This window comes from Alosa sapidissima, chromosome 10 (genome assembly GCF_018492685.1).
Source record: "Alosa sapidissima isolate fAloSap1 chromosome 10, fAloSap1.pri, whole genome shotgun sequence".
In the NCBI taxonomy this organism is placed as follows: Eukaryota; Metazoa; Chordata; class Actinopteri; order Clupeiformes; family Clupeidae; genus Alosa; species Alosa sapidissima.
Genome location: NC_055966.1, coordinates 31,407,012 through 31,434,511, shown reverse-complemented (window position 1 = coordinate 31,434,511; position 27,500 = coordinate 31,407,012). Strand labels below are relative to the sequence as shown.

General features: G+C 46.3%; 1 protein-coding gene across 12 annotated transcripts in view; it reads right to left on the bottom strand.

Annotated features, from left to right (window-relative positions):
• LOC121720173 (regulating synaptic membrane exocytosis protein 2-like) overlaps nucleotides 1–27,500 on the bottom strand; it is a 91,991-nt gene that overhangs the window by 13,574 nt on the left and 50,917 nt on the right. For 10 of the 12 annotated variants that reach the window (XM_042106098.1, XM_042106099.1, XM_042106092.1 and 7 more), the window contains 3 exons: nucleotides 23,396–23,499; nucleotides 21,317–21,480; nucleotides 10,193–10,437 (listed from right to left, as the gene is read on the bottom strand). In XM_042106098.1, coding sequence (XP_041962032.1) covers nucleotides 10,193–10,437; nucleotides 21,317–21,480; nucleotides 23,396–23,499 — 513 coding nt within the window. Of the gene's footprint in view, nucleotides 1–10,192; nucleotides 10,438–21,316; nucleotides 21,481–23,395; nucleotides 23,500–27,392 lie in introns of all 12 variants that reach the window. The other 2 variants (XM_042106103.1, XM_042106095.1) reach the window with 2 other exon arrangements.

Genomic DNA, 27,500 nt, shown 5'->3' with positions numbered 1-27,500 from the left:
TCCTTTGATGGACTAACCCCAGCATCCCAATGATTCAGGTGCACGCGGGGAGAGCACTCAGCGACCGACTCAGGACTCACAGACTTGGCTGCGATATGGACTCGTTGTTTTTCTTCTTTCTCGCCTGAATCTGCTACGCAAACACAGTCAGTAGACCAGACACGGCTTCATCCCAAACCAACTCATTACACTGCCACATTTAGCAGAGCTTAGCGCTGATAAACACGTTAGCGCTCCAGCTCACATGATCTATGGCTGGGCTCAAACGGGGTAAGCGCAGGCCTTGTGTACATCACGCCCAGACCTGGCACGCTAACGCAACGCTAACACAGCACTAAAACAGCACTAACAAATCCACTACAAGCCCATCAGAAGTGTTTGGACAAAGGGTGAGTAGTTACTGTTGTCCTGTACGTTGTGTTTTTTTTTATCATTATTTTGGCTCGACAAAGCCAAATCCTGATTAGTGCAGGCGCCTGCTTGGACTCTCTATTTGTGCCTTTTAAGGAGCAGCGATGTGGGGAACAGAGACGGCTCATAAGTCACCATCGCTCCACAGGCCACTGATAAAGGGGCTGCATAACTCCGAGCGGAAGGACCCTCACTGACCCGAGATGGTTCTCAGCGTCCTTGGCAGAGGCCTTCGTTGTTTGGAACATGTAAAATGATGGGCAACAGAAAAGTGCAAAAGAAGAAAAAAAAACTGCAATCCAACACACAGCGGCCCACAATCCAACACCACAGACCACTCTCCATACACACTGAGAGACCCCCCTAGCTGACTGTATGTAGGTCAGAGCTGAATATATCCATGTTCCAAATTGAGTTGGTGGAATAGAAGGTGGTGGTGGTGAATGCTTCTCTTCTGAGCCAGCGAGGCATGCGGTTGCCCGGTAACTGGGTGGAAGGCTGAGGGGGTGCGGGGAAGCGTACCTGAGCACCTTAGCTTGGGCGCCTCATGCATCATCCCGCCTGACCCACCACTCCAGTGGCCCCCTCCGAGACTAATTACAGCAGAGAGGGAGAGGGGGAGGGGGGGGGGGGGGGAGAGGGAACGAGAGAGGCAGAGAAAAGGGAGAAAGAGGGGAGAAAAGGAGAGGTGCTGCAAAAAGAAAAGAGCAGGGAGAGAGAGGGGGAGTGGAAAGGAACACGACAGACAGAGAGAGAGAGAAGGGAGAGGAGGAAGAAACGAGGGAGAGTGGGAAGAAAGGAGAGGTACTGCGAAGAATAGAGTTCTCATATCTGCTGAAGATGAATTACCCAGACTGAAAGCTCAGCACTGGGTCTATCAACTCTCTCCCACCTCCCACCCCCCTCTCTCTCTTTCACACACACACTAATGAACTATAAGCATTTATGTTTGCAGGGAAAGAGGGTATTGTGCATCGGGATACAGTCGGCCCAGCTGCACTATGCATAACAGGTCCACAGGGGCGGGGGGGGGGGGGGGGGGGGGGGGGTTCAGTGGGGCCTGTGATGACCACTGCAGTAAGTAGAGCCCATATCACACACATCAGCACAACATCCCTCCCTACATGCTCTCACGCATCTCATCTCATCTCATCTCATCTCATCTCTTCCCGTTACGCTACAGACTGAGATGAGTCTTCTGAACTGTGTCAGAGGAAGTAGGACAACATAAGGGCACCAGCCAGCATAGTCCTGCAAACACAAGCTTACATGTGTCATGGTTCATTTCAATAGCAACTCATTACATCTCATAGCATCATTGTGAACAGAGTGCTGCCTTCCACAGGTAAGTATTTAAGTAAGGGATAATGTATAGAACGCCGGTCCTTATTGGGAAAATAAGTCCCGACAGGGCGAACCGGACCCCGACGCGCAGCCCCGCTTATTACACGGCTACTTGCCAAAACGAAACAATAAACTCCCCACGATGTGACTCTTTAGCCTACATAGCCTAGGCTATAGCCTATTTGTTACCGTTTCATAGTGGCTTTTGGTGAGAAACAAATAGTTCGCAACAGCACACGCTGAACTTGAATCAAACATTCCTTAGAACACAGCTGATCAACCGTCTGCTTTCACTTTTGAATGAAGTTCCAGTCCTTGCGCAGTAATATGAAAGACGTAAATTAGAAGCACAAAGCCCATTTTCCTTGACAGCGGTCTGTTATACTTAGCAACGGTCTGTTATTGAGAATTAGCAGGCTGCCGAACGTTGGGAAGGCCCATTCAAGTGAATGGAGCATTCTGCAGCACTCTGAAGAGCCGTGTAATAATACACAATTAACATGATAAGACCCTCCCTTCCATAGGATTAGTCTCCTAAATATGACCACTGAAATACAAGCACTAGGTCAGTAAATCTACCCTTTGTCAAGGATGCACCCGATTCATAAGCAGGGCAGAGACAGTCCTGTCCAACTCCCGTCATCCCTTGGTCCCTCTTGTGGGACTCCTTTGTTAAAGTGGGACTGGAGTAAATTGACAGGTGATCACAGGTCAGCGTCTACGCTCTGGAAGTGATTGGCAAACCGTTTTTTAAAAGACTCCAGGAATAAGGTGCTTGGCAGACATCTGCGGTCAGCTGCCCCGCGCAAAAAGCCTCGGGTCAACACATCCTCCCTGTTATTCCTCATGGAGCATCCTGGCCCATTTTCAAGGCTATGATGATGAGATAAGGGCAGGGAGGAGAGCTCTTAAAATGCCCTGTCTGCTTTATTGCATTGTCTACCTCCTTAGATGAAACCAACGCCAAGTGCCATAAACTAGTCACAAATGAATAGCAATCATTCCCCTTTACTATGCCCTGTTTACACAGGGAGCGGAGAGGGTAAACAAGGTACAAGGTCAGGCAACACACTTGTGTGTTTGTTTGTGTATTTCTGTATTTGTTTGTGTATTTCTGTGTTTGTTTGTTTGTTTTTCCCAAAGCAGGAAGTGAGCTCATATGTCAGCAACCCTTTCATGTATCAAAACCAAACTCAGTACATGGACTCATGACCCCATTAGGAGGACACACAAGAATTTTGGTGAAGTCTGACCTGAAGGGTGCACTGCAATTAGATGAAACCAACGCCAAGTGCAATAAACTAGTCACAAATGTATAGCAATCATGCCCACAAATGAATAGCAATCATACCCTCTCTGCTCCCTATGTATACAGGGTATTTACTACGGGCATTTACTATGCCCTGTATACAGAGAGAGAGTAAACGAGGTCAGGCAACACACTTGTGTGTTTGTTTGTGTATTTCTATGTTTGTGAGTTTGTTTTCCCCCAAAATGCGTCATGGGATAAAGTGGATAACGGCTGACACTGGGAGACAGGCTCTGGGGCTCTGGGACTCTCTATCTCTCGCTCTCTCTCTCTGACTCTCTATCTCCCTCTCTCTCTCGTGTGAAATGTAATCGGCACGTTCGGCTCGGCTCGGCTCTGCAGAGGCTCGCTTCACAGCTGCCCCCACCATCCGTCTCTGCAATGCAGCACTCACTGCCATCTGTGCATCAGCGTGTCGTGTGTAAACCACATACACACACGCATGCACACACACACACACACACACGCACGCACGCACACACACACATGCACACATGCACGCACACGTGCTACACTGGAAAAAAGTTAGACACACACACTGAAAGCTAGTGTCCTGAGTTCTGCTTGTCTTCACATAGTGAGAGGGATGACAAGCTGCTGATGACTAGCTGTGAGCAAAAATCACTCCAATCTGGACAGACTTTTATCAGTAACATTCCTACAATATTTGCCTGTCGGGAATTATAATCCTAATTTATGCATTGTTATTTGAAACTAACTACTAAGCACAACAAGAGCAAAAGACTGACTACAACTTAGATCGATGGCTACGGGGGAAGAGAGGCTACTTCCCCATCTCTGTCATTAGTAAAAAACGATTTAGCATCCGCACTGAAACATGCCACAGCAGCCGACCCAGACGGCCTCGTGGGCTGAGCCCTTTCTGCCAGAGCTGCCCAGGTGAATCATCACACACACAAACACACACACACACACACACACACACACACACACACACACACACACACACACACACACAAACACATACACAAATAAACACTCACACATGCACATCACGGCTCAGTTCAGAACATTCAACAATACTGAGACAGAAAATAATTGTGCTACATTTGAATAAAGGCCATAACTGTTTTTAATTGTCTTTGTCTTCTTTACATGGCCTACCTTCATCATGGCCATGGGACATGGATGGATACTTCTGACCTTACACACACATCTAATCTGTATATGTCTTTCAATTCTTGTGGGAAAGACAACAAACAGAGAAATAATTCTATAGGAATGTAATGTTTCTGCAATGACCCAATATAAAACACACACACACACACACACACACACGCACACACACACACGCACACACACATATACGCACACACACACACACACACACACACACACACACACACCACACATATCTGCTGGACAATAAATTATCTTCTTTCATTTGATGGTCACAGACATCAAGCCATTTCACCGTGTATCAGCAACCATCATCAAGTCTTTGGAGGCTTCTTTACAATAACACTGATGCTTCCAAAGAGTACCACGGTCAGCTCAGAGCCCAGCGCAAACTGCTGAGCACAGCCGCTCTGACCACTCCTCCACCACGGCTGCAATGGTCAGCCTGGGCCTCTCCATTTAGGAGGGCCTCCAGGGACCAGGGATGTGAGAGAGCAGAGAGGGGGGTGGAGGGAATGGATGGTAAGGGGAGAATAAAGACAACCGTATCCAATCTATGCCATCTCCAGGGACCAGGGATGTTTCAGCAGATATTACAGCCTATGGGGCTGTTTGTGTGTGTGTATGTGTGTGTGTGTGTGTGCGTGTGTGTGTAGGTACAGTAGGTTCTGGACCAACCAGCAACGCACCAGCACACTTAGCAGCCTTTCCTGAGTGAGCATTCCAGCAGTGGTCATCCTCCTCCACAACATAATCATCATCATATTCATCTTCATCATCCTCCACAACATCATCATCTTCGTCATAATCATCATCATCATCATCATCATCATCCTCCACAACATCATCCACATCATCCTCATCATCATCATCATCCACATTATCATCACCCTCCTCCTCCACATCCACATCATCATTATCCTCATCATCATCTCCTCTGCTTTCATAAAAGATCACAGAGGGACAGTCAGACAGCCATATCCATCACCTCAGCATGTTCACATAACGGCCCATTTCAGGGGGTCTGGATCGAGCGGCTCAAAACGCTGCATAAGACAATGAGCACCAACGATTTGCCATGGAGCCCCGCAGGAATCCTGAAGATGCAGTGGCAATTTTTTTTTATTTCCGCTGACACAAGGTTTAACGTCAGTGGGGGAGGGGAGGGAGGCGGTGGGGTGGGGGAGGGAGGGAGGTGGGGGGGGGGGGGGCTGTGAGGGGGCTCGTTGCCTGGGGGAGGTGGGCCATAATTACTAGTGATTTTTAGGAGCGGAGAACACGACGAGGAGCGAACGAACTCTATAAATCAGCGCGCCGGCCCCAAACGCATCCATTCAGCTCATTAATAATGCTCTACTGATCGGGCCCTTTGACGCCTATCCTGTGGGCATCTCTGCCAGTAAGACAAATTGCACCGATCCGCTCCCAAATAAAAGGCGTAGTCTGCACAGTCTCTGAGCCGCGCTGCTGGGGAGAAGCATGTGTCACAGCAGCAGGCCAGCTCAGGTGCTCTGAGAACTCAAAGGCTTTTTTCTTCTAATGTCACAAACTGACGACAAGATTGAAAAGGGTGTAATGGTTGATGGAAGTTTGGAAGAGAGTACAGAGAATACCAGCGTTTGTCCGTATCCGTGTGTGTGTGTGTGTGTGTGTGTCTGTGTCTGTGTAAAAGCTGTAAAGATTGGTGGAATGTATTGACAAAAGCACCTACACACAAACCATTATTTTTGTGTTACTTTGAGTGTGTGTGCATGTGTGTGTGTACTGTATGTCTCTCTCTCTCTCTGTGTGCGTGCTCAGGTTTGTAGCCTTGCTTGAACTGGCTCAGTTGAAAATAGAAACGAAAGACTTGTGCCACGTGCCAGAGACCTCTGACCCATTCTGCCCACCACAGACCACTCATCGGAGCTCCTCGGACAGAAGGCCCAGCATGGGGCTCTCTATGGCGGGTGCTGTCTCCGTCTCTGCCTCTGTGTGGAGAGAGGAGGGGGGAGGAGGAGGAGGAGGGGGAGGAGGAGGATGAGGAGGAGGAGGAGGAGGAGGAGGAGGAGGGGGAGGGAGAGGAGGAGGGAGAGGAGGGAGAGGAGGGAGAGGAGGGAGAGGAGGGAGAGGAGGAGGAGGAGAGGAGAGGAGAAGGGAGAGGAGGGAGAGGAGAGGAGAGGAGAGGAGGAGGAGGAGGAGGAGGGAGAGGAGGAGGAGGAGGAGGGAGAGGAGGGGGACTACGCGTGCTCCTCTGTACGCTTGCTCTACCCAGGAAAACGCTGGAGTGTAGCAGGAGCTGCAGTGCTTTAGCAATCAACGGCCTGGAGTAACCTCCTCAGAGGAAAGTGCATCTGCATGGCATGCGTGTGTGCGTGTGTGCGTGTGTGTGTGCAATGTATGTGTGTGTTTGGGGGGGGGGGGGGGGGGGTAATTCCTGAAGTGAAAGTCCCTTGGGGGTGTAAAACGTTCCAAAGTAGACCAGAAACATACAGCTGAGCTGAGGCTGGGTGAGAGAGAGAGAGAGAGAGAGAGAGAGAGAGAGAGGGAAAGGGGGAGAGAGAGAGAGAGAGAAAGAGAGAGAGGGAAAGGGGGAGAGAGAGAGAGAGAGGGGGGGGGAAAGGGGGGGAGAGAGAGAGTATGAGGGAGGGGGCTCTGAAACATGTCCCCCCTCAGCAGAAGAGTGAGGAGCTGAGCAGGGTAACTCAAGGCAGCAGAGATCCTCCCACTGGTAGGCCTAAAAGCACCGTGTCAAAGATTTATGGACTTCAAAGATTTATGTGTATGTGTGTGTGTGTGTGTGTGTGTGTGTGTGTGTGTGTGTGTGTGTGTGTGTGTGTGTGTATGTGTGTGTGCGTATGCATGTGTATGTGTGTGTGTGTGTGTTTGGTCTGTGGATGCCTATGTATAATTGTTTATTGATGCGTGTGAGCATATGTATATCTTTTATATAGGTACCATTAGTAGGTGTATGCCTGTCTCTGGTGTGTATACACATTTGTATGGGTGTGTGTGCAGGTGTGTGTAAACCGTCCACACACTGATGTCTCAAGGGCGCAGGCTGGGTTCTTTAGTGTCTCTCAGTGACAGCGTCACCTTATTAAAGCTGACGAGAAGCAGCCGTGAGTTTGTGTTAGCCGCTGAACAGACCAAGACGCACGCGACTTCACAGTAGGGCCGCAGTGCTTCCGTCACAAGAGCAAACGAAACACTCAGCACACTGATTCACGGCTAGACAAACTCTGCCGCTCCCGAGGTAGGGCAACCATATACATACACAGCAGTAAAGTTCACATTTAAACAATCAGCAGAGAACAGTTTCCCATACACACATGTTCTCTGAAGGACATTAACTGCATTAACAGTTTCCCATACACACATGTTCTCTGAAGGACATTTGTGGAGCTGGGGACGTATTCAACCAACAATTGAAACAAGGCAGGCAGATAGTGGGGTCCTGCAAACTGGCACCGGTCACCTTTGGCATACTGTACTCTTCCATGTCAACTTCCACCCTTGACTCTGGCAGTCAATTTGAATTTGGTCTAGACTAAGCAGAGCACACTTGATTCTTCCTGATGGCTACCCAGCATGCACTGGGCTTGTCCCTGCCGCATATCCACAGCATCAGACCTGTCACACCAGCTCTTCCTTAAATTCCCAGAGAGCTCCTTCCTTCCTACCTATCTGCCACCCCTTGATTAATCCCAGGCTCCCCTGCTGCTAATGCTGCAGCCGTGGCAACAGCAGATCAGGCAAATGGACGATGGATGTTTACATATACGGCCCCGCACTGAGCCGTGACATATGCTGTGATGCACGCGCCCCGATCGGGAATTCTTAAAAGCCAGCTAGCGGCACCCAGCCAGAGCCCATGTGCCTACCCTCTCACGAGCCGGCCAACATGCAACGTGACAAAAACCAGCTGACCTCTGATGTCCAGGCCCCCCCCCACCTTATGAAGAGAGCGTAAATAAACACTGAAAAAGAAATCAAAAGAACGGATGTGTAGAGAGCAGAGTCCCTGCTGTGGAGGGTGGATGTGCGAAATAGAAAGACTGAAAGAAATAAAGGAGAGAGAGCGGAGAGGTGAGAGAGCTGCGGCCTTTTCTGGCTTCGCACAAATCACCACTTGACGAAGTAGGAACCTTTCTTTTTTCTCCAAAAACAGCCAGCGTGTGTGTGTGTGTGGGGGGGGGGGGGGGTTGGGGGGAGAATAACACAGCCAGCCTGTGTGTGTGTGGGGGGGGGGGGGGGGGGGGGACACAGCCTTTGCGGAGAAACTCCAAACGGCAACGGTTAGCAAAGCTTAATAGCACAGATTCGCAGAATGTCAGCAAAGGTTCGTGCATATACTTTAGTAGGTCATGTTTAGCCAAAACGTTCATATTGCACACTGCAAACAACTCTGACATTCTCTCTGTCTCTCTTGGGTTGCTGTCCCTCTGAACCCCACTAAACAGACATTCTAAAGAGGACTCCTTTGCATGAGGCAAATGTTTTGGTTGGGGAGTTCGTCTGATGGATGACCGATCAGAGATTACGACAGGATGTGGCTGCTTGTTGCATGCCTTCAGGGTTTGTCCGAAGTCCAGACACAAAGTCCAGACTTTGTGAATATTTTAGAATTACAGGACGTTGCATTCAACTCAAAACTGATCAGAACGTCTGGTGACAGATAAGAGAAAGAAGGATTACGGAACATTCACGTTTCTGCTCTAGCGCCTTATTGGGCTATTTAGACAAATGAAAACAAGCCAATTCCATCAGATACACACAATAAAGTACTTCAAAGCTAGCATTTCTAAATGGCGGAGATATTAAAGCTGCAGTACGCAAGTCTGAATGATTGAGGGGACTTCAGCCAAAATGTTGAATGTTTCAACTCTCATGGCCCTCCCCAACTACCACCGAGCATCCCCTCATCGAGTTTGTGCTCGTCAGTGCGCGCCAGACTGCACCAGACTGTGATTGACAGTCAGATCTCACACAGCCCTGCTCTGATTGGACCCGAAGAACCGGGAGCTGTGGAATTTTGCAAAACAAATAACAGGCGGAGGTAGAAGTGCGGCTTTCTTTTCTAAAACCGGCTGATTTATGTTGTTCTGTCGGAACATAGTGTCGGTTTCAGTGAATATGATCAAAACAATCTTGCCTTGTCTAGCTTTAAGTTTGCTGTAGTAAGTTACAACATGCTGAATATGGAAAATGGAGCTTCACAAGACTTTGCATGTCACCATGAACATGAACTGTGTTCAAGGAGAGAATCCAGGGAGCAACGTCCAGAGACACAATTAGAATGAGACCAAAACAAAGATTTCTCATTGAATATGCTTTCTTATAAACTTGTTTGTGTAGCATCCATCAATGCACAGTTTCAATAGACTCCTACAAAGAAAAGACTGTGTTGTCAGTTAATCCAACACAAGCAGTTCAAGGTTGCAGTTGCAGCAAAAAACAATCGAGAGAGAGAGAGAGAGAGAGAGAGAGAGAGAGAGAGAGAGAGAGAGAGAGAGAGAGAGAGAGAGAGAGAGAGAAAGGGAGGTGGGGGTGTAGTGGGAGAGATGTACAAAGAAAGCAGGCATACATTTAAAGGCCCTTATCTAGAAGAGAAGAGAGTATTGAGGAGTTAATGTCAGCCAAAGCCACCATCCTGATTCTTCCTACATTTTAAATCTCATTCAGGTGAGGCCTGTAAAAGCAAAAACTGAAGGTTTGGTAAAGAGAGCCATTTCCATCAAGCACATGTGTTGAGCAAACAAGAGCCGGGAAGACACAGAAAGATCCCGAGACCAGAGGATAAAAACAGTAAAAGCTATCAGACAAGAAAAAGTGGCTAGAGAGAGACTGAGGAGAGAAGTAGAGAGAGAGAGAAAGGGAGGAAAGAAGGGAGGTAGAGAGATAAGTGACAGAGGTAGAGGGAGAGTCCCAGGAAGGAGGAAAGAGGTAGAGTAAAGTGGAGAGAGAGAAGAGAGAGAGGTAGAGAGAGACAGCGTCGGGGCCCCCTACCTGTCTGGCTGAGCTGGGACGTGCTGCGGCTCTTGCGCGACATGCCCACGATGGCCGAGACCTTGGCGCCGATGCTGGAGCGCCGCTTCTTGTCGTCGGTGCCCACCAGGCTGACGGCCGTGTCCGACTGGCTGCCATCCGTCTTCTCCATGTTGCACATGTCGCCGCCCATGCTGGTGCTCTTGGTCATGTTCATGCCGCCCGACGTGCCCGTCTGCCTGTTTTTCATTTTGGGCGCAAAGTCACTGTCAGTGGGGCGCGATGGGAGGATGAGTGGGGTTGGGGGTGGGGGTAGGGGTGGGGGGGGGGAATGGAGAGGGTGGCACGGGAAAAGAAAAGAGGAAGAACAGACCACAGGAGAAAAGAAGGGAATGTTTGGTAGGGCGGAGAGAGGGATCATGGTGGTTGAATTTGGGAAAGGAAGAGGAGGAAGAGGAGGAGGAAGAGGGGGGGACGGGATGCATATGGGTGAGGAGAGAGAGGGAGAGACAGAGAGAGGGACAGGGTTGAGTTCCAGGAGCGCGTTAGGTCGGGGACTAGCGGGGTCAAAGGTCAAAGTTTGGCCATTACACTCAGGTGATGGGCAACCACCACATTCCCAGACATCTGCCACAGTCTCCAGACTAACCTTTTTATCCAGTCAGACATCTGATCTGTTTACTTGCTCTCACAAACAATAAACAGCACTGTTACTTTTAAATGGCCACCACGTACTTTTCCAGTACTTATGTTTGAAATAAATAAAAAACAACAAAATGATATGACTTTCTTTCCTCAGGTAATTGTGTCTTTGTCTGTCTATCTTTATCTCTCTCACTCTTTATCTGAACTTGATTCATTGTAGCAGAGGGTATTAGGGCAAGTGGAGATCTCCAAGCACAGAACGGACACAGAACGGACACAGAACGAAAGACATGGCAATAGCCACAGCACATTCATTTTCAGTCACGATTCAGCCGAGGCTTTGGTACTTCAGACTACATCTCCAGTTCCTGGCAGCAATTTCTGTTTTTTTTTTTCTGAGAAGGCTAGCACTGCCCCAAATTTGTCATGCTAGTCTTTCCTTCTGCCTGGAATCAGGACCTACCCGAGTGTCTCTGACTGCAGTCACCACACACACAAAAGTCACTTCCTGGATTATATGTCTAAATAAATTCATGATGAACAAAAAAAAACCTTGCGCTAACTCTTCTTTAAGACATGATTAACTGATGTACACATTTAGCTGGAGCATGATCAGCTTTGACGGCTCTAATTATTTCACTTAGCCTTCCAAATGTCTCTCGTTTTGCTGCCCTCATATTTCTTTCCTTTCTTATGCATCAGTTCGAGATGAGATGCGTTTAATGAATATTAAAAAGATCTTTGATTCAGACATCAAAATGTGAGCATACCCAAAGCCAATCATGCAAATGCAAACCAATCTGTGGACCCCATATCCAATTACAACGCTACGTCGCTAAGGAAAGACAGGGAGATGAGGACTCTTTTCATTCCTCTGTTCAAGTGAAAGAAAGGTATAGATGAGGTAAAGACATTTGACCAGCCAGTAGTCCACAGTCAGTCCACACATGAGTCACAGCAGTGGTGAAGAAACTCAGTGTTATAGACTTTATAATGAAAGTAGGTAGGAAGCGAGTGATAAAAAAAGAGGTAGTGGCAAAATGAAAGACAGAGAGAGTAAAAGGAAGAAAGAGAGAGCGACAGATCAACATACACTGATAGAAAGAGCGATAAGAGGCGGAGAGAAAGCCCACCCTGAAGAAAGCGAGCTGACCCTAATTGGCATTGGCTAATGAGCTCTAAGAGATGGCCCTCATTAAAACCAGCGCCTTGCCAGGCCAGCAGGTGACCCTCTGGCACGGCCTCCCGTCGTTGCCATGGAGACCGCCACAGGAGGATCAAACCGGAGAATACTGTCTTCATCTCCATAATTAAGGAGTCACAAGGTGTCTCAGAGAGAGAGACAGAAAGGAAGAGAGAGAGAGGGAGAGAGAGAGAGGTGGCAGGGAGCAACAGAGGAGGAGGGAGAGAGGGAGCGACAGCCTCACAACCATCCATTCATTCATTATACACGCCTGACTGCACTGCACTGCACTGCACTGCACTACAAGACATCACTGTGTACATCACTTAGGGAAAACAGCCAGATACATTTGCTATTTCGTACACAGGTGATGTGCAAAGCTGCGTCATAGGTCGCAGAGATTGTATTTGCACAGCTCTCCTTGTATTCAGATTTAGTACACAAATGCCACCAATATTGCACTTTTGGGGTATTTAAGACTTTACTGCTATGGCTAGAAGGTTCTGGAAGATGGAAGAGGACAATTGTAGCCTGGCTAGACGTAAACGTAGATGAGGAACTGTTGAACAGACGTGGCACAACATACATCCAGCTGTGTCTGTCTTGGCTCAGATGCCCACAGAAACCTTCACCTCACACTGAACTGCCTTTCCTGAGTCCATTATCATCCTGACAAACATGAGTTACTGTCAGCGGCAACTAAACATTAGAGAGAGAGAGAGAGAGAGAGATAGAGAGGGGGGGGGAGAGAGGAGAGAGAGGAGAGGAGAGAAGAGAGAGAGAGAGGAGAGAGAGAGGAGAGACAGGAGAGAGAGAGAGAGAGAAAAGAGAGAGAGGAGAGGAGAGAGAGAGGAGAGACAGGAGAGAGAGAGGAGAGAAAGAGGGAGAGAGAGGAAAGAGAGGGAGAGAGAGAAGAGGAGAAATAAGGATTGAGTGAGAGATAAAAGGTGGAAAGGAGGAGTAGAGCAGAAATACTGTATGATGCAGAAATAAGCCACAGCATGGCATGGCATCACACAGCATGGGCTGCAGCCCACCGGAGGTGGAGAATAGCCATAGGTGGCACAGAGGCGCAGGCCAGGTGAGGACGGTAGAGGCCAGGTGAGGACAGTAGAGGCCAGGTGAGGACGGCAGAGGCCAGGTGAGGACAGTGGAGTGCTTCCGAAAGACTAATTAAATAAATGTGAGTTCAAATCAATCATTGATTATGTAGTGGGATTTACTGTCTAAGTGTTGTGACAATCCTTGAGTAGTGTCTGTGTGTGTATGTGTGTGTGTGCGTGTGTGTGTGTGTCTGCATGGAAACAACAGACCCTTAGGCTACAGATGTTCTAACAACCTCTTCCGATTTTATCGGCGTAGCAGTTTGCTGCACACTGGATGCTGGCATCAGCCAAAGCCAGCCTGCTGGACAGGGTGAGGGACACATCTACAATGAGAAGCACCCACTTCATCAGCAGCAGAGTGACAGTGACAATCTACAGGTTGCCACCTGACTGTGTAGGATCAGAAAGTGAGAGCTTTTTTGCACGTCAATGCAGGCTGTTTTACAGAGGGGGCTTATGCTCTTTGATCAGTTAATGCATTGCCGCACCTTTGAAAGCAAGTTGAAAGGTGTCTTCCAAGCCAAAGCACTTTTCTTTTAAAGTGACCTAAACAAAGTGACGATCAGTCAGGCTAATGCAACCCTATTTTGGACTTGTGTATGATATACATAATACCACAATATATGCTATTATATATATGCAGGGCATAAATAGGCATTTGCATTTATTATTTTTAAGTTAGACTTCAACTTAAGTTTAATTAAGTATTTGACTTGACTGAGTAGACCTAAAGAAGCGAATTTCTGCACTAAAATGTAAAATGTGCAAATTCATGCTGACTTTATTGAAAGAAATCAAAGGCCCGGGCAAAGTGAAGATTTGGCATGTCGCTTGCAGCACTCTATTTTAGAAATGGCATATTAAAAATATATTTTTTTTAAAAGGTGCCATCTTGTAGGTTGAAGCGCCTCTAAATGTAGCAGAGCACAGACTATGCTGCCAGGACAGTGAAAGGCTGTCTGCCTCTCTCCCTCATTCTCTCTCTCTCTCCCTCATTCTCTCTCTCTTTCCCTTTGTCTCTCTCTTTCCTTGTCTCTCTCTCTTTCTCTAACCTTTCCACGTTGTCCTCTCTCTCTCTCTGTCTCTCTCTCCTCTTCTCTTTCTGTGTCTCTCTGTTTTTCTCTCTCTCTCAGTCCTCCCCCAGGACTTGGCACACTGGTAGGTCCCCAAAGCAAATGTTCTTGGAACAGTGTTGCTCTCTAGGGATGGCTCTATTCAGCCCTTCACTGAACTGCATGTTCCTTTTCATGCAGATTGTTCTGTGCCTCCTCATCTAGGCCAAGATGTTCTCCATAGTGACATAAAACCTCTGTTCCATTTCTGAGTGTACGCAAATAGGAAATAGCCAATGCCACTGTAGCGTCGCTGTTAGGGGGCACTGGCAACAACAGTGCATATGTGCGGGACACAAAAGCAACACACAATCAAACAAACAACCAACGCCAGCGTGTTCTTAAAATACCTGTGTACATAAGCGTTGGGTCAGATTACTTTGAAATGGAATCCATAATTAGTAGAAAGACAATTTTATAGAAGAGACTCTTGACTGTGTGTTTTTTGCGAAAGGTGCGTGTGTGTCGGGGGTGCAAGATGGCCTATCTCATAGGTAAACTACTGCCACTGTATCATCTCCATTCCGTGTCCATTTATTCCAAATTGGGTCTCGTTTTTCCAACTATTAACCACACTGTATTATTAACTGCATGTCCTAAAGCTATGTTATGTATATTAAAGACACATTCAAAATGTAATCAAGTAATCTTCTACAATGTAACTATAATCTGATTATGCATTTTTTTCTAATACAATCTGGTCTGATTATAGTTACTTGGTTTTTGCAATCTGATTACTTGTAATCAGTTACTACCCAAAGAACATTGCTAGGGTCACTGCACATGTAAACTGTGGCCCTTCATTCACATTCTTTAGCCATGTGATATCACAGAAGGGGGGGTGGTGGGTGATTTCCACTCTCTATGGTGATGCAAAAAGCATGCTCGCTATGACTACACTACCCTTGGCTGAACAACTTGTGTTTATCCTGTTTACCTGAAAAGAGACTTTGCAGTGTTTACAAAGACTGCATCTCTCAGCTGAGCTTATCTGTGTGCCAGGCTGTTTTCACAGGTGAATTTCCCCTCCAAAAGCACCTCTCCCTTAGCCTAGAAATCTAGACGCACCTTTGTGGCTAGTCTAGCAACTCTCCGTTGGCTTGCGAGCTGGAAAAATGAAACTTCGATAAGGCCAATCACTTTGTGTATAGAGTCGGTAGGTGGGCTTAACATAATGATTGATGGCATAGTTGTAACGGTTCGGTGTGAATTCCCTGCTACTTCAAAACAAAGAAGATGGATGTTAGCTCCGCGGGTCGGAAAACGCATGGGACTCATGAGTCGTAGCGCTATCCTATTGCGTGCAGAGGGAATTTGAAAGACAACCGATTATCCCGCCCCTCGGACCGAGCACTGCGAACCGTGAGTCTCTGGCTCGTCAGGCTACCTCTCCGTACTTCCCCTCCTCTTCCCAAACTTTCAAAGATGATCTATTATAGATCTATATATTATAGATCTTATAGATCTATCTAAAGATGATCTATAAGAACTGCAGCTACTAAGACCCCATCTACAGTATATTCATCCATGACTGTCAGTCAATTTCTCTGCATTGCTGATAATATTGTACACAGCTACAATAACCTTGGGTTTCATTTCATTTTCAACACTGGATAGTTTCCTTGGAAAACACACTCTGGCGAAAACTTAATAAGATCATTTAGTGTAAATAAAGATTTATTATTGGATTTTTGCATGTTTCTTTTCCAATAACCTCAAACATGTATCCTCAAAGACATCCAGACATCATTTGCCTCTAATTTCAGGAAGAGGAAAAAGAGGAAAGATAGAGAGAGAGAGAGAGAGAGAGAGAGAGAGAGAGAGAGAGAGAGCTTGAATATACTGAAAGAGAGCATTTCATTTCTGTAAACTGGACACAGTTTCCTGCCAACTTGTGATCTGTGAAATCTGTGAGCTGAAATAATGTAGATCACTGAAGCGCTCATGCAGATAGAAAGAATCAAAGGAGGGAGAAGAGGGAGAGAAATAGTCCACCATTATCTCATCAGAGCAACACCCACATTGGCTCACTGGTCATCAGCCTCAATTCATAATAAAACATGGAGTCACACACGCTTAGAGCAAGATTTATGACTCATACTAGGGCCATTTAATCTTAATCTTAATCTACTAAACCCCTCTTTAATCTACTAAACCCCTCTTCTACTGCACTCTTTACCCCCCCCCCCCCCCCCCCCCCCACCATTAATGCACAAATAGGCTGACACCAGACATAATTTCACTGCATTTCTTACTTCCAGTAACTATATGCATGTGACAATAAACTTCCTTGTATCCTTGTATCCTTGTATTTAGAGAGGATTTTGAACCCCCATCGTCACAACTCTGTCATTCTATGGCTCTGGTTCATACTAACTCACTCATACTCTACTATAATAATTATTACATTACATTACATCACACTCTACTATAATAATTATTACATTACATTACATCACACTCTACTATAATAATGATCTGCACTTCCATCTAAATCTGAAAACGTTCTCCTACTCAACTGCAATAAATCAGAAATCCTCATCACTGGCCTAAACCAAAGTCCTTTTAGGCAAGTCCCTCCAGTCGGCGGCCATATACCAACGTTTTATGGGCACTCATCGGGCACAGTCTTTGAGTCGAACTGCGCGTGCACAAGGCTTCACGACACCAATCTTGCTCCAGCGGCGAGATCACAACACATGATTGGCACGATGTCTTCACAACACACCACATGATTGGCTCAATGTATTCACATGTGGATGTTTTTCAGAGGAAGGGGTGGGATATGTGTAGACAGCGGCCATATTGGCGTGACAAACTAGCCCCATGCATTTCTATGGAGTATTTTTTGAGTGCTATGTCTCCTCATTACAAAGTCTCTGCCTAAACCCCCTCACCCGCCACCCCCAGACTTTCTCACTCATCGATGGCTCCAACGCCACCCCCCTCCACCTACGTCTTTGACCCCCCCCACTCCTTCTTACTACATGTCAACCACGTCACCAAAACTGCCTTCTTTTATGACTCGCTGTCCATCACCGCAGCTAAAACACTCATCCATGCCCTCATCACCTCCAGACTGGACTGCTACAGAATACCTAACAAAACCACCACTATACTGCATTACTGTACGTCCAGAACTCAACTTCTCACTTCCACCTGCCGTCGCGACTACATCTCCCCTGTCCTCCACAACATCCACTTGCTTCCGGTCAAAAACAGGATCACCTTCAAAATACTTCTCCTCACCTACAATGCTCTCATTAACCTTGACCCTCCGCACCTCCCCGACCTCCTCATCCGCCACCCTCCCACCTGCCGCCTCAGGTGTGTTGATGCAAATACTCCAGACCACCAGGACCATCCTCCCTCTGGAACACCCTTCCTGACCACACAAACAAACAAACACCCTACCATCCTTCAGGCCCTCAAAATCTACCTCTGTGTGTTCTTCGTATTTATGTATCTATGTGGAAATTGTAAATCGTCTTTGAGTGTCTTGCTATTCAAATTAAATGTATTATTACCATTACTTTTGACCCATGTCACAGCCTCAGTTGGAAACATACCAGACACAGTTATCACCATTACAACCGCTTGAGGTCATTTATAACCATTTGAACTGCATGCGAAATGAGGTGATAACAATGTCTGCTTGCATGCTGATTGCTTCAGTAATGGCTTCAGGGCACCATAGTGAGGCTTCCAGGCAAAGTAACACGTGACTAAAGTCAGCATTACCACCATAGATATATATCTATGATTACCGCACTCTAAATGAATGTGTCGCAATAAGGAGAGAGCTGAGGCAACTCAAGGTAATGACGGAAACCAGAGAGGCACATTAAAGTGAACTTGGAAACACTACAATTGTATGTGTGTGTGTGTGTGTGTGTGGGTGTGTGTGTGTGTGTGTCTGTGTGTGTGTGTGTGTGTCTGTGCGTGCAGAGTTGGGTGCAGTTGGAGTTTCCTGGCTATGTTGCATCTCATTCATGCTCTGCAGCTCTACCCTGTCCCTCTCCTCCTCATTTCTCACTCTCAGGAAATCTGATGAATAAAAGTCTAAGACTTCAGTTCTCTGAGGAGATTGTTTTCATTCACACAACAGTTACCTACCTCATAAAAGCTTTTACTAGCTTTTGAAATCACTTCTAAACCTTTCCAAAGAAGTGATCACTTCTAAACCTTTCACATCTTTTATGTTAAAAGCATCCCACTGAGTATTGCATTGAAGAAAACCTCAACTTTTAAACGATGGGTGTACCCTGCAGAGAACATAGCCTGAATGGTAGTACATAGTACATAGCTGTTTCAACATTCTGTTATTCTGTTAACCATTTGTATCCTAATATTTGGATTCCATTACGGCATTACATAACGCTGGGGGGGGGGGGGGTTGGGGTCCTGTCACATATGTCTCCTCCATATTATCCACACTGGCTACACAAGCTGACTAATCAACAGGAACGCCTCCAGCTCTCCCTCTAAATCTCACACACTGCCCCATTCACACACAAGCCCTCTTGCTTTTGAGTTACCAGAAATTAGCCGGATGACCCCTCTACAAACACTGAAAGATAGAGAGAGTGAGAGAGAGAGAGTGTGTGTGGGGGAGTGGGGTGCGGGGGAGGGGTGGGGGTGCATGCACCTCTCAGTGTTGGATCACACCATGGTTGTGTGATCAAAAGAAGTTACGCAAGAGCAAGAAGAAGCAAACACACTGCCCCCTCCCCCTAATCCACGCCTGAGAAGGAACAGTGGTTTTCCATGTGCCCCTCTGTGCATGTCCGGAAGAACAACACCAACACTCCCATCGGCCCATCTGTTCCTCCACATCTCCAGCCATCCGGACACGAGCACATCAATCCATCGCTACACTGCTGATGATGCTCCCATCATACTGAATCAGCTCATGGAAATGAGCTTTCTAATGTATTCCATTAGTCTAATGACTAAATCATTCATTAAGGGATGAATTCTCATTCCTCTCTCAAAAAACAATAACGTTTTTGTATGACTAGACTCCACACTGAAATGGCAATACAGACAGTTAGGGAAATATCTATGGCTATTGTTATAAGTAAAAAAGTAAACAAACAAATACAATTATTTACTGTGTCTGCAGTCTAGACTAGTTGTCTGCGGTGGAAAGGCTTGTGGTCTGAACTGTCCGACATTGTTTATTTGGGTATTCCTGAACCTAACATTCACGGGTGATGAGCATGGCTGACTCATCTGATGTTGACACCATTTCCTATGCAGTAGGTAGTGTGTGAGAGCAGTGCACACAGCTACTGGAAGAGGCTGTGGCGGAGTCTGGCATGGGTTTGCGTTTGCCTCAGCCTGGACGACCAACTCTGAAGACGGGAAAAGTGTAGTCGGTACGGAAGCCTCAATGTGACAGACAGAGCCATCACAATTGGACCTGGAGGAAGGCATGACAAATTCGAGACAAACACACAAAGCACAGGCAAGGCCATCTTAGGCCTATAAAGCTTTACTTTACTTATATAATAACCTCCTTTGTCATGGGTCTGAAAAAATAGTCTCTGTTATTCAGAAACCACTGTGTGTTATGTTGCACTGTAAGGTAAGGTAAGGTAAGGTACTTTAAGGTCATGTACTCTAAAGTCTCAATGTGGGGTGCTAATCATGACACAATGTTGTAATAAGCATTCAACTCTAAGGCTGAATTGAACAGAAGCAGTCTGTGGTTGAGACACTAAACTCTGACAGACAGAGAACATTGAACTGCGACTGACAAAACACCTGACTGACTTTGATAGTCAGGACGTAAACACACCAAGCAGACACTGACACAGACATGAGCCATTCTCATTATATAGCACAAATGACAATTATTTGGTGCTTTTTCCATGTCTTTTCTCTACCTCTGAACTCTTTTCTCACCTGCCCATCATTTTACAATCAACGTGTTACACTATGCTAACGCTAAACTGTCTTACCTATAGTGTGTTCATTTTATGTCAAAGGTCTCCGATAAAAGGATGTTTTGTGTCATTTAAACAGCATACAGCTCTCATCGCATGATGACTGCTGCACTGTATAGCTGCTATGTGTAGCCTGAGCAAGACTCAGTGGTGGGGTATATATAGTTTTATTCTACGCTGGCTGGCGAGCTTAGTTGGATCTACTTGGGGGAGCCTTTGCTCCAAGGGCTGGCTACAGCTCCTCTGGTAGCTTAGCTTGGCCCACACGCTGCAGATCAACCCGATGGACTTTACCTGAGGTCAGTCTCTGAGAACCTCCTCGTGACCGTCTCGTCTTCGGCCTCCTCCTCCTGCTCCTGCGGCCGGTCTACGCTAACGCTCCTGCGCCCCCCTCCCTTCCCAGCCTTGCCTCCTCCTCCTCCTCCTCCTCCTCCTCTTCCTCCTGAACCTCCTCCTGCCCCACGCCCTCCCTCTCGGCCCCCTGCCCCCACTTGCTCTTCCTGCTCCTCGGGAAGCACCTCCTCCCCCACACTCTCCTCCCCCTCCCCGGAGTGGCTCCGCCCAGGCAAGCTTTTGGCGTTGCTGTGGGCGACGCGAGCAGACACGCGAACGGAGGAGCGCATGCAAAAAAAAGACCAGAAAGACAAGAAAGGCAAATAAACAAAAACAAATAGAATTATCACACAGAGATGCAGCAAAGATCGTATGAGGACGTGAAGCATAATAAATAAAGACAAAAAACAATGCAAAATAGCAGAAGCACAAGTTGTACATGGAGACATAAGACAAACAGAATAACAGATACTTTGTGTCTTTCAATAACACAGCTCCTTTGCTAGAGATGGGCCAGTACTTGCATAGGGAAGTGAAGTTCAATGTTTGGCTCCAAACTGATCTACACAGAGCCAAACCTGAATTCACTGAAACAGGAAAAGGAAATGATGTCACCGTAGAGGCAGATTTCCACATCAATAACTCAAAGGTGGTGCAGGAGTTCCCACAACTGAAAACCCCTGGACCAGCTCAAAGCTTACAGCCCCAAATGCACACTTAACAGATGGTCCCATTCCTGGCAAAGACATACAAACACATAAAGAAATACATGTGCTTTGGTCAGTTTTGAACTTTGACCCTCCGATGCGGCTCACCTGATCTTATGGCTGCCTCGCGGCCGTTCCGACTGGACAGACATGTAGCTCGTGCTGCTGAAACGTGAGGCACTGCTGCCCCGCGACACAGCGGACACGTCGCTTACATCGCTGTCCGACGACTTGGCCGAGAGGTTGTCCGTGACTCGCGTTGGGTCCCGTCGCTGCAGACAGAGAGTGAAGGAAAGAGGAAAGAAATGAGGGAAGAACAGCAGAGAAAGAGGAGAGAAAGAGGAGAGAAAGAGGAGAGAAAGAGAGAAAGAGGAGAGGAGAGAAAGAGGAGAGAAAGAGGGAAAGAGGAGAGAAAGAGGGAAAGAGGAGAGAAAGAGGAGAGAAAGAGAGAAAGAGGAGAGGAGAGAAAGAGGAGAGAAAGAGGAGAGAAAGAGAGAAAGAGGAGAGGAGAGAAAGAGGAGAGAAAGAGGAGAGAAAGCAAGTGAAACATGCATCAACACCAGTCAACAGGGGTAGTAGTTGATGGTTAGGAGAAAAGATGGTCTGTGAAGTCACATTACATTACATTACATTTAGCAGACATTTTTTGACCAAAGTGACTTACATATGTCAGCTATATTACAAGGGACTACATTGTTTCCGGAGCAACTTGGGGTTAAGTGCCTTGCTCAAGGGCACAACGGTAGAAGTGAACCAACAGCTTTCAGGCTACTGCACGCTAACCCAGCTCCTTAACCACTACACTATGAGGTGCTAATTCAAACTATGCTACGCTTGGCCAACCATCTACTAATAACATTTGTAACAAATGTATAAAAGTCTTGGCATATTTTTAAGTCATTTATTATATAAAGCAGTGAAAAGTTATGTAAAGGCCAAAAGTCTCAAATGGTTTGTTTATTATAATAAGAACCACCATGTGTCCAGAAATGTTTGGTGGACAGTTTAGCCTGGAGTTAAATGTTTATCATCTAAATCATGCTAATGGCCAATAACAACATGTCTGTCGAAGACAAATGATTTGCCTCTGTCTGCAAAATGTACCGTTTCAAGGTGACAAAGACTGTTTTGTTTGTTGTTTTGTTTGTGTTGTTTTGACTGTTTTGTCAGCACACACACAGCTTCGTTGGAACTTGCACAATACACACACACAAATAGTTGCACAAAAAACAACCTTCACAATCTCTCATTTTTCGACAGACAAAGCACGATGCATATGATATTTTGACCTGCTTTTTATACAAGCAACACACAGAGACAGACAGCCTTTGCTTGCCCACTCAGAATAATACCTTACATACCACACTCTTAAAAGGACACACAGTTGGATGGCTCCGGCTCACATGGCCTAGCTTGGAATGTTGTGTGCTAAGTAGCAATCCAGCTTGCTGAAGTGGCAGAGGAGCTTTTAGTCAAAATATAGTAAACATATGTGCAAACAGAGAACATACTGAAGTAGTGAGTAACAACGGTGGTTGTATGGAGCGCCAGAGAGAAGTGACCTGACCTCCTTTTAAGCGCATACCTTAATGACTAATCTACTGGAGCAAGAATGTCCTAGGTATTCACGTCCAATATGAAAGCTGTTTGTACAAATTTGAAGTGTTTATCGTTCAATTAATCAATATGGTTTCTAGCTCGTTGGCTATCTATTGTGAGATAAAAGAACTAAATACTGTGAGTGAGGGTTTCGTATATTAGTAGATGAAATGCTTTGGCATAGGTAACAGATAAACATTATTTCAACATTCTTTTGAAATTACTCTAATGTTAGCTACCCTTTTATTTATTGCATGAAGGTTCTTTGAAGAATTTGTATTGTGAGAGGCAGGAAGAGATGGCTGACTTGGAAAACAGTTACTATCACCAGGTCTACACTAGTATATTGTATGATGTGATTTTCATATTTCCTTCATTACTTTAATTTAAAGTGCCAGTAGCCATCCTAGCTGTGGTACAGAGCTCATTTTACAGGGGGCATACTGTAAAAGGCCTTTAAATAACTCCTACTCCTTCACCTTCTGATGACTTAGAGGCTCCAAAAGAAGTCTAGGAGCCTAGGGGTTGGGTGGGGTTGGGTGGAGTAGGGTGTGGTTAGGTGGAGGGGTTCAGAGGTGCTCAACTTGCCTTGTGGTAGTCTTGCTCCAGCCGCGAATCGGAGCCGGTGCCCTGCTTGTACTTGTTCATCTTGAGCTTCATCTGCCGCGTGCGCTCCTCCACGTCCATCGCACCTGCGGAGGAGAACCAGAGGCCGGTCAGAGCCAGGGCGAGCCGGGGGCTGGGGGGTTCTGAATGGGTGGTGTGGGGGTGGTGTAGGAGGCGGGGGGCAAAAAGCCTGTGCTCTCAGCATCCTGGGAAAACTAAGTGACAGTATGTCTGCGCATTAGTGCCTTCTGTCTCACAAGACGGAAATGGGACAACGGGACAATGAGGAACCTTTTTACTGGGAGACTGTCCTGACTTTTGCTTACCCTGGAAATTCCAGAGTTCTCACAAGAGCACAATTTGAATTGTCTCTGCGAGACACTCTGGCAATGAGTAATGATGCATGTTACTTTTGCCACTTGTAACGCAGGGAGCCAATGACATCGGTGTATCTGATATAGGAGGGCCAGAGGCGAGCTAAACAGATGACAGTCGTAGTGTTATCCAATTGCGTCGAAGTCCAGAATCAGCCAGTAAACATTGGTTGTATTGTGTTATCCAATTGCGTGCAGTGAGATTTTCAAATGCACGCTTGGTGCTGCCCCTCGAGTTGGGCCATTACATTATTCGTGGCCAGACCCTTAATCTTTCTAGATTACCAGGGTCTGGAATCTCCAGGCTAACTTTTGCTGACAGTGTAGTCAAAATGACACATAGGGTCCTCACATTAACCTTACTTATCCTCAGTTTAGTACCATCAGTACTATCCAGTGATACTGCCCAAATCATCAGTTGCCAATCTCAACACACAACACATCTGAATCTCTTAATTCAACCATGCCAGCACAAAATCTGCCAAACGAAACTAAAGTCCTCAACACAATAGCACTCAGTACACAAAGAGGCACACACGAAAACGGTGCCATGAAAAATCCCAAAATCTTATATCCGGCATACCAGTCAAAAGAACAGAACGCTGGATGCCTGCCATGAATTATGGCACAATGAAGCACCGTTCCGGAGAACTCCACAATCTCACACAAAACTGCCTGCTCAACCATTCCATAAACTCCATGTTTATGACACAACAGTGGCTATCTTTCATCCGTGCACTACACTGTGACGCCCCAGATTATAAATCCTGCCACGCCGCCCTGCTGAGAGACTTGTGGCATATTCCCTGCAGAAACGTACACGCATCCGGACTCCATACGTCCTCCCCTCACTAGACGCTGGTCAGGATGCGTGCTGACTAATGCCTTTGCAACACCAGCTCAGCTGTTTCGTAGATGTTGCTGTTGCTGTTGCTAAATTGCTACTCCAGCACAAAGACCAGGAATACAGTCCACAGCGCTCGTCTGCTTTTATTGGCCCAGGATTAGTCTATCTGTCCCGGTGAAGAATGGTGGAAATTATTCTTTTGCTTTGTTTTCATTTCTTTTTTTTTTTAAAGTTTTTTGGTCTTTTTATGCCTTTAATCAGATAGGATAGTGGCGATTGACAGGAAGTGAGTGGGAGAGAGAGTCGGGGTGGGATCCGGAAAGGACCACGGGGCGGGAATCGATCCCGGGTCGCCGGCGTACGGTGCAGGTCCCCCAGCCAGTCGCGCCATGGCTGGGGCTACTTTGTTTTCATTTCTGTGACCGTGTAAAGCCCTATAAGGTGTAATGTTCGCCTTGTGCAATCTTAGAAGCTCAACAAACATGGTGCTTGTCGCTGGGTCGGCTCAGTGGAGGGAACACAAAAGAGGGGAATAAACACGATTAGGGCTGAGCTACACCAGGCACGTAACTGAAGCGTTACGTTCGCGTTGCGTCTGCTGCAACAATCAGCTTCCACTATAATCAATGGAAGTAGCTACACCAGACGTGATAGCGGCGCGTACGTTCGAAAAAAAATAGACCATTCATCTAAAATGGATTTTACGCGTCGCGAACGGAGCGCTTCAGTTACGCGCCTGGTGTAGCTTCGCTGTTAATAATCACTCTGCATACAGTGCACTGAGAGGAGGGGATAAGAAAGACCACAACACACTAAAGCGTGTCTGTCAATGCACACAGGGGAAATAAATAAACAGTTGGATGTAAAGTACAGCAAGCACGGCAGACATTGCAGTGTGTCTCTCTAACGTGTTTGGGGCCCTTCTCCAAACATCACCACATGCTTTAAGAATCTCACACAATCAGTGCATGAAGAAATAAGGACGTGCTCAGGGGCTGATCGAGAAACTGCTCGGTGAAAACAGTGTTTTCTTTTTTTTAACCCAGCGGCTGCATCATCAGCAGCAACAGAGCTGCTCAGTGAAGCATCACCACTGGTGACGCTTTGCAAAGTGAATTCCAAAGTGGCATTCAGCATTTAACAGTACAGGCATGAAGCAGACGAGGTGAGTTTTTCCACAACCAGGCGGGAGGAGGGCACTCAGCCCTGCGGGGCAGCCTACCTGCGTCGTCATTCTCTGGGCTCTCTTTGCCTCTCTCTACTGGGGGGTTTGTTTGGGAAGGAGGGGTGGGGGGGGGGGGGTGATAATGAAGCAACACAAATGGGAGAGAGAGAGAGAGAGAGAGAGAACAACAACAGTAGAAATGAATGGACAAATGTCAAAACACAATGTCATGGATGAGAGTTGGATAGATGCTATGAGAGTATTGCTGTTGAGATGGGAGCTAGCACAATGACACAATGCCTGTCCTGAGTCCCTCTGTGCCTCTGTAACAGAGCTGTCCATGCCATGAGCATGCTTTAATCACATATCAGCTCATGTCACCCTCAAGGCACATTTTTAGTATCTCCAACAAACAAACTAAACTGATAAACGTAACTATAGTCCCCTCACGTAAGTAGTGCTACAGTTTTACAAGCTTTTACTGAAGTCAGTAAAAATGCACAAATAAGGTCAATATACTTAACCAGATCATGATGTAAAAGCAACTGACTAACGTGGTATAATCTATGGTTATGGTTATGGTTATGGTTATGGATTTAGCAGACGCCTTTGTCCAAAGCGACACATAAATACAAAACAACATAATAATATTTAAAAATGAACAGGGAACAGATTAAAATGTAGGTCAAATATAGTAAGGAGAATAGTTGTAGTACACAATAATATCAATTCAAGCAATAGCCTAATAAAAAGCAATGTAAAAAAGGGGAAAGGCAATAATAAAACAATAATGTCAATTCAATTAATAATATAAAAACAATGACATGCTAAGACTACATTAAGGAGATTATCAATAATAAACGATAATGTCAAATTAATTAACAGCCCAATTAAAATAAAACAACATTATATAAACCATAACACATAAGCGCTTAAACAACTAAGTATATGTTGAATAGGAATGTCTTTAGACCCCTCTTAAACGACCCAAAACTACCACAGGAACGGAGAGCACTGGGCAGTTCATTCCACCAACATGGAACCACTGAAGAAAAGAGTCTGGAATTAGACCCAGTTTTCATGACTGGTCGACACAACATACTGTACGCTCACCAGAAGCGTCTAATCTAAGGACCTTCCTAACTACAGCATGTGGTTAAATAAAGCAGGCTCTAAATCTTGTTGAGAATAATGACTGACTTGACAGAGATTTTATATTGTATATTCATTATATACACAAATAAAGATGGGAGTATGATACAGGTCTGGCTTTATGAAAAGAGTCCAGATATGGTTCTTTCATGCCTCAGAGAGTTGCAGAGAAAGTGGGTTAGTTGGAAGATTTGTAGGCTATTACCAAACACAAAGTGAGAGAAGACAGTGAGGGGGAACGCTAGAGGTACAGCAGCAACAACAGAGAAAGAAAAAGACTGGGCGATGTTGCCATTCAGCCGCAGGTGTGTGAAACAGCAAACAGGAAAGAGCAAAGGAGAGGAAGCGCCAGTGGCATGAGAGAGAGAAGAGGAGGGAGCCAAAGAACAAACAAACAAACAAATAAACAAAAAGGAGGAGGAAAAGGAAGAAGGGACAGACCTGAGTTTGTCCGACTGGGTGAGTCCATGTCTCCTGGGGGTGTCACATCACAGAAATGGACAGACATAGACAGAGGAGATGGGCGTGAGAGGATGTGTGTGTGTGTGT